Raw genomic sequence first — 8,214 nt, forward strand, 5'->3', positions numbered from 1 at the left:
AGGTATCTCTGTTTGTCCTATTATCGCCAGTTTCTATAAAGGATTGAACATAATCCATTTGCTACTTTAATTAATGATTTCTACCGATCAATAGATACAAACTTGTTGGGTGGATAACGAGGAGACGGGTTTTGGTATTTAAATCATATATAGATGGATCACGACTTGGACGTTTAGAGTTAGGTAACACTATAATCTACGGTGTTAATATTTTAATCAACTTTTTAATTTCATCCTTTTGGGTTCTTGCAAGTATTTGGATATGGAATTTAGATAAGTAGATATTTAGATGTGCCCGATAGGTGCAGTTATCCTGCTAACTATTTTCATACCATGTGGTCCACTTGCCACTTGTCCACTTGCCAGTGTATTCTACTCCTATTTTATTCCACGTGGTTCTTCAACTCATTACTTTTGGTTTTACACTTTTGCCATGAGAAATGCTAAGTTGCTAACAAACAACCGTGTTTAAAGAGTTGCAACTATCCATGATACACCTCATTCTGACGAGCTTATGGAGTCTGCACCACTAGTCTACGGAGAGAACACACCAAAATCAAGACTTCATTATTTTTAAAATGGAAAAATAAATAAAGAATCCAACTATCCAAGACCTGAAGGTTTGAATTTTAGATTATCGAACAAAAAAAAAGTTGGAATTTTTACAGAAATTAACTACTGAATTTGTTGTTTTGGTCCTACAAGTACAATGTATCATGATATCTGTACTTTGATATCATAAAACTTTGAAGCAAAAATGCACTTTAACTTAGTTCAACGGGGTATCAAGATAGGTTACCCCAAAAAAAAACGGGGTATCGAGATAGATGCATTTTAAGTTCCTGGAATTGGCTAGTAAAATTTCAAACGATTACTGTCCCCAGCAGCATAGACGAGTGGACGTGCCCATTACTTGTTCTGTAGCGGGTTGTAAATCTTGTAATAAGTTGTATCGTCGCTTGTGCAGATCGATATATTAAATTACTAATCGTGCAAATAATGATCCTCTTTAATAACAACATTTGCTTATGTTTTTTTTTTTTTTTTTTGCTAACTGGGTGTCTCGGTCAGCTTACACACACCTCGACTAATTTCGGAGTCCTGATTGGAAATTCGACCAAATACTGCTTCGCAAGTGGTCTTGAAGAGAATCGAACTAGTGATCATTAGGAAAATTTGCTACTGATGTTGTTTTTCTTTTAGTAAAAATGTTTATGTAGACTTCTATTATGATGAAAGTGTGAACCACCTCCATCAAGGAGTCGTTTGTATGAGTACAATATTACTCATAGATCGAACCAAGATTTGGAAAAATTACAAAATGTATTAGTAATTTGGTAGAAAATTGGGTAGGCTATAAGGATTCGCACACCTCTAAGATTTGTACAGGATTTCTATCACATCATCCCATAGTTCAACTACTGAGTTGCATATACATTTGTTGAGTCTTGCACCCCAAACGTTTGAATCCTGGTTCCATCCCCACAATTGGAAGAGCCTACCAAGAATGTTACGCCCATTTTTATGACCAAGTAATATGACTTGTTATTCAGCGAAAAAAACAATGCGTGAATAAGCCCTTCCAAAATGAGTTCACCCAAAAACTCAAAATGAGTTCAGTTAACCGAAAATATATTCCCAGTCATCCACTAAAAATGCTCGGATGCCATCCGTGTATTGGCTAAGGTATTGTTGTTGCCAAAGATTCAACCTACTTTTAAGGAATGATAATACCCTTAAAACAATTGCTTTGTTAATGCCACACGTATAAAAGGGTTTCTCAATCTTAGTCATTTTCAAACAATTGCTTTGTTATTGACCACATGTATAAAAAGGGTTTGTCAATCCTTAAGGTTCTGTTTGGGCGCAGAAGATTTTGTATTGCTTAACAGTAATTAAAACATGTATACCAGGTGTGCCCACTGCTCAACGTTTTTCACATTTGTTTTCTTGTTATATAATATATTTTGATATAATGATCTATCCTCTCAATCAAACAAAAATAAATCAAGTAAAAATAATACATAATGAACTAAAAATACGATTTATTTTGTTATTTACCGGTTAAATGAGCACAGTGACTGTATCCTCTCAATCACAGTGACTGTATCCTCTCAATCACAGTGATACAATCTGTTAGATGTGAATAGATAGCAAGTCAATTTACCGGTTAAAATTGAGCACGTGACTCGCACACACCTTTATATTTTTCACTCAAACTTCATTCGTGTTTGTTCAAATACTACTTACAAACAAAATTTAAGCCATTTCAATAGTAAAAACAACCCCAAATCAATTTTATAACAAAAATAATAAACGGGTGATCATAAAAACAAAAACTCACTTACCATTTACAATCCTAGACCTCTCTGAACACAAACAAACACAATTCTCCACTACCACAATAACCTCGCCTTCATAAGGAAAAATAGGAGACCGAAACAACCTTAATAATCGAAGAACCATCATTGGAAAGCTGGATAACTTGAACCCTTGCTTCCAAGTCCAAGATGATGCTTCAACTATGTCTTCACAAAAACTATGTCTCCACAAGCTTGGATTACAGTTTTGGCGTCTCCTTCCAAAATGGCTTCCTGCCATTGCTTTTGTCATTGCAAACTTTACTTCTAACTCTGCTGCTAGGACTTTTACTTCACCAAGAGAAGTGGCTTTGCCTTTGCTGACAATTCCTCCCAAAAACATACCTTCACTATTCCAGCCAACCACAGCTAAACAGCCATTCACTATTCCTGCCAACCACAGCTAAACAGCCATGAGAACTCTTTCTATTAAAATCAGCATCAAAGTTTAGTTTCACTCATCCAGAAAGTGGCTTTATCCAACTCATATCAGAAGTAGTAGGATTAGTATCATATTCCGCAATATCCGGTATATCTTCTTCTTCGAGAGAAAACTAGATTCCAATCGATAAGTATAATAAGCTTCGTGCAGAACTGACGATTGACTAGGCATAGCTCCTTGAAATCTCTTTTTGTTTTACGGCTTGTCATATAGCATCCAAGATGGCACAATTAAAAAAACAGAAGGAAAAGAAACCTATATCAAGGGGTTTCTTTAAGTTCATCATGAATAGTAACCAATTTATCATATCAAAATCTTCCACTTTAGTTCTAAGACGAAGCTAGATAAAACCATATTCTTCTAGACCATGAACACAAGAAGAAAATGTGGTATAGATTCTACGTAGTATTGTTTACAAAACAACACATGAGATCAATATTTAAGTGGTGAGCTACAAAGACTTTACCAATAGGGAAGGATGTTAAGAAGAGCCTTTCATATAAAATTCTTAACTCTCAAAGAAATTTTGAGCTTCCATATCTGAGTATATATCTTGGGATTGAAGTCACTGTAAGATACACTGGTTGAATTGTTTAACACATTAACAGCTAAAATGTTCAATGGATTGGAACAATAAGGAATCGGCCTGGCCCACGCACATTCACAACCTTAACAATGCTGATTAACACGATGTAGATTGGTGCAAACGTATTCTATTTTTGCAAAGGTCGCAGACCCAGGCAAATAAAATTTTCTTTTTCTTACAACCATAACACCGTCATAGTGTTAAAATTATAAATGTAGTCTATCAAAAGAAAATTAGACGTTTCAAGATAATAAGGGACTCACAACAGGATATGTCTTCAAATCTGCAAGACTCGATAACCATTTGTTGGTTTGGGGGGGGAGGGGGGGGGGGGGAGGGAGGAAGGGAAGGGAAACAAGAGAGACTATCAATAAGTTCATATTTCTGTGCTACATAATCAGGTCTCAGTAAATTATACATGTATAAAATAGTGCCCTCATACTGCTATGAGCAGATGGATTTGGAATTACATTATCCCCGGGCCTAGTACATAGACAACTACAGTATGCCCCAGCTGTTGAAAATGGTAATCCATCTGGAGTCCCCTCTAAGTAACTTTCAGAACTGGGTTCACTTTGAGACAGAGAGATCGAGATCTGATTTGATCTCCTCCCCTCCTAGGAGGTTCTCCAATTTCTAACTTCTTACAATGACCAAGAAACAGCACACTGGACCCAGTTTTACACTTCCTTGAAGTAAACAATTCAGATACGCCATGCTGCAAGGTCCAATATTTTCTCCGCATGACCAACTGTCCTTGAAGTTCGCAAAGACAGTCTACCCAAAATTGGAGGCATAGTTACTGTAAATAACAAAGGTGCACCTTGCTGAGAACTGACTCCTCTAGTTGCTTGTAAGAGGACGGGTTACTCATTAGGCTGTGAATGGGTACAACCTTAACCTTATGGGAGTACTGACCTTGTGGTGCATTTCACTGAAAATCAGAGAAAGTATCTTTGATAGAATGATAATTCACCCAGATCAACTTGCTAATGACTTTGGAACAGAGACAAAGTTAAAACATACTATGCATCTCCCATATATACTTTTCTATTCCTCAATCTTTACAGCAAATATTAACAGCATGCTCTGCTGTTGACAGGAATAATCAGGCCACTTTTCAAGAACAATCCACTAAATGCATGTTCTTTCGGTGAATCCAAACTTAAGTCGATACTTGTACACAAAGCTTGAAGCATAGACTTGAGCACAACATATAAAGAAAAAAAATAGCAAACGGAACATGACTTAACTAAACAACCTATTACCTGGTAAGATCTGGTTCAATACAGTAAGTAAGAGCAGCTTGAAGATTGCCTTTTAATCCAAAATTTCAAGTGGCAAGCTATCCCAAAATGCTGCCACTGCTCTTCTTTTTCGCAGTTCCTTTTATCTCTGCGTCTCTGCTAACTTTCACCCACCCTCTCTCAACCATAAAACAACCTGACAAGTAGTGAATCAGTTCTTTACTGTTACACCAACATAGAGAGCTACAGCTACTGGCTGCAAACCAAGAACTCTTGTTTTCTTTAATTACTCAATCACTTTTCATTTGTCTGCCCACCCTTCAGATCATCTTCAACTACAAGTGCAACTACGTCCAACAATCCATTTTGTCAAGCTCAAACTCGCTTTTGCTAAAAGGTTCATCACTTGAAGCTAGCAAAAACCGCTTAAGACTAATGACAGAACTCAAACCAGCTACATAGAAATCAAATTCTCCTTATACAATCCACATATTGCTTCGGAATGGTCAGCTTCAACTTCTTCATAATAGAATTCCCACTATCATTCAGGTCAAAACTAATAGGTGAAACAGTCGCAATAAGAACATAATTTTCATCATTTCCCACATTTATTTCATACACCTCTGCAAAAACTTCTCGAAACTCACTAATCAAGTAGTCATAAAACGTTCTACACACAGGGATCACATTTATAACAAGAATCCCATTCTTGTGAAGAGCCAACTTAGTAGCTAAAAGCACTTTCTTACTTACAAATTCCATTGGTGGAGCGCCAATCCCATTTCTAACATCGCTAGCATCCAAGTCAACCATAATGACATCAAAAGGAGAATCAAACTTATCAAAACCATCCACATTGTCACCCCGCGCAAGTGTTTCTATAACTTCAATACCATCTCCTACACAAACCCGTAGTAACTCATTCTCTACCAACCCAAAATACTGCATAGCAATTTTTTTGACCATTTCATCACTCTCTACTCCATACACTTGAAACCCGAAATGAGTCTGCAAGAAAGCAAGTAATGCACCACCCCCAACACCAATACATAAAACACGCAGCCTAGAACCCGAACAAAGACGTTCCTCGAGATACGCACTAACCAAAGATAAACTCGCCACCATTGGTGGCAAATATGGGTGTACCAAACTACTACTATCAATCCGAAATACCATGTTTTCTATACCGGCATTACTTGGTAGCGTTTCGGGTATAATACGTATTTCGGTTTGAACCAAATTTGGCATTCGTTTAAATCTCAGTCTCCTCCGAAACTCTCGTGTTTCGGTATTGTGAGTCTCTATTTCTACGTTTTCAACTAGCATTTCGCCGACACAAGAACCGAAACAGTTGCCAACCGATACGCTACGTATCACGTTGTCTTCGTAAATGACAAATGGAATTTCAGGCAAACCATTTTTAAAAGCTGATTTTGGTGACAAGGCAAAAAGAATAGGTTTTAAGCTCTCCTCGAGTTTTGTACTATCGTAATGTATCGAACGGTTGTAAACTGATGTGAAATTATCGTGAGGTGGATTGCCAATGAGAATTAGACGAGAGATTTCGGGAGAATTTAGAAGGAGTTGTAGGTGACCTGTATCCGTGGAAAATATCCAGTCGTTCTCGCGATATTTTGGGACCAACATAGCGGCGAGATGAGGTGAGTTGGGAGTTTGTTGGGGTGAGTCGAGAACAGCGATTCGTAGAGAATTGGAATAGGGGTTGAGTTCGGGTGAGGTTTTAAGAGGGTTTGGGAATGTGGAAGAAATGAATTGAGATGGGGTCAAGTTTTGGAACGTACCTTTTTCCATTGTGATTGAGAATTTCCGAATCAGATGTTAGGTTTGGTTATCAACTTACTTCTCTTTTCTGAAATCAGGTGGAGAGGGACCATTTCGATCGATTTTGTCTAATACTCTAATATTTCGGTAATGCTAACCGATTTTCACCACCAATTCTTGGCATTTTACATTTTAACCTTAGATTAGAAAAATCAAAAATACCACTCAGAGACATTCTGTTGTGTCAACGATGTGTCTCGCAAAATCAGACCACATCAGTATACAAGTAACAACTATCAAGTGAGGAGTACCCTAGAGAAGTGGATAGACATTTCGACTTGCAAATGCTTTGATTTACAAATGATCTAAATGAAAGCATGTGTGGGTCTACGTTACAAGAGTATATCCAATTGTAGAATTTGGTAAAAGAGTCTTTGGGGGTAGGACCGTAGGACAATAACTCAATACGTAGTATTAGTCCGTATATATAAATTACTCGCAGCGCCGCAAACCCCACAACTAGGTTTACATATTTCTTAGATGTGCCATTGAGATTGAGAACACTTGAAAAATTGAAATATTGAAATAGGCATAAGCCCTACAATGCGTAATTGCATGACGCAAAACTATGGTGTTGTTTACTATTTAGGGGGTCAAATTTTAGCAAATGAAGCAAGTAAAGAACGTATATAGATTACATATAATGCACGTTTATGTTTGTATCTTAATCGTGAAATGCTCAAGCTGAATATTTTATTTTACCAAAGTGTCAATCTAATTTGAATGAAGGACGGTACATTGTTAAATTACATGGTATGGTTGTTTGGCCCATTAATAACATCTATAAAGCCACTAGTTGTGGTGGTAAAATCATATTTGCATTTTCTCTGAGCCCTAATCATTTTTTCAACTTTGTTTTGCACGACGTGTTCTGCCCTAAAAATGGCCAGTTATGATGATCTATGATCTTAAGCAATAAAAACATTCCCCACCATTAGTCTAATAGGAACTTAGCCAATAGACTGGAAACCCACATTTGTAATCTAATTTCATTGTTATAATCTTCTAAAATGATTTCATAACTAGTAGAAACTGATGCTGGACAATAAATTAGTATTAGTTTATATTTTCTTATATAGTTTTAGAATTAGTCTTATCTCAATTAGTAGAGTACACAATAATTAACATGAGCTTTTAAATTGGACCAATTTTTTTTCTACCACTAAATACCCTTGATAAAATATTCAAACAAATTATTCAATGCTTTTAAAAAAGACTATTTGGTCATTTCAGTTTTTATTACCGTTTATACCCTTAACTTAACATAGGAAAAAGAGGGTGTTTGTGTAAATTCAAGTCGAAAACCAAATACACGCAATATATGAATTATACGCCTGTATTAATTATTCAATATATGAATTATACGCCTGTATTAATTATTCATAAATTAGACTTTAAATGCAATGCTCCTTTCCCCTTCCGTCTCCCCTCTTTTGGTAAACAATAAAAAATAAAAAATAAAATTGCAACAAAAGTCAAGTTTCTCACTCCAATCTCATCGCTTCTATTCAGATATTGACTCTGGGGCTGTTCAAGATCTTAACTTTGTGATTAAGCATGTTTATTTGCTAATATTAGTGTGTGAGCTCATTGTAGATTGTGTGTTGACAAAATTATTTTAAGTAAAATGATTTGTAAGTATAATGATTTCATTTTGATTCATTTGCTTTCATTGTCTTTTGACTTTTGTGAGGCTTATGAGTTAAGCTTTCCCCTTTATTGTAGTAAAAACAATTC

At 36.2% G+C, this 8,214-nt stretch overlaps 1 protein-coding gene across 1 annotated transcript; it reads right to left on the reverse strand.

Moving 5' to 3' along the window:
* Positions 1 to 2,276: 2,276 nt before the first annotated feature.
* On the reverse strand, positions 2,277 to 6,578 carry LOC147486951 (S-adenosyl-L-methionine-dependent methyltransferases superfamily protein). Its single transcript, XM_086572838.1, has 2 exons — positions 4,657 to 6,578; positions 2,277 to 2,750 (listed from the first exon to the last, which is right to left on the reverse strand). The coding sequence occupies exon 1, from the start codon at positions 6,445 to 6,447 to the stop codon at positions 5,101 to 5,103; it is 1,347 nt and encodes a 448-aa protein (XP_086428964.1). The 5' UTR covers positions 6,448 to 6,578; the 3' UTR covers positions 2,277 to 2,750; positions 4,657 to 5,100.
* Between the last annotated feature and the right edge of the window lie 1,636 nt (positions 6,579 to 8,214).

The sequence above is a fragment of the Coptis chinensis genome, chromosome 7 (genome assembly GCF_015680905.1).
Source record: "Coptis chinensis isolate HL-2020 chromosome 7, ASM1568090v1, whole genome shotgun sequence".
Classification (NCBI taxonomy): Eukaryota; Viridiplantae; Streptophyta; class Magnoliopsida; order Ranunculales; family Ranunculaceae; genus Coptis; species Coptis chinensis.

Coding starts and splice junctions, on each gene's coding strand:
- LOC147486951 (XM_086572838.1), bottom strand. CDS start 6,447: ATGGAAAAAGGTACGTTCCAAAACTTGACCCCATCTCAATTCATTTCT.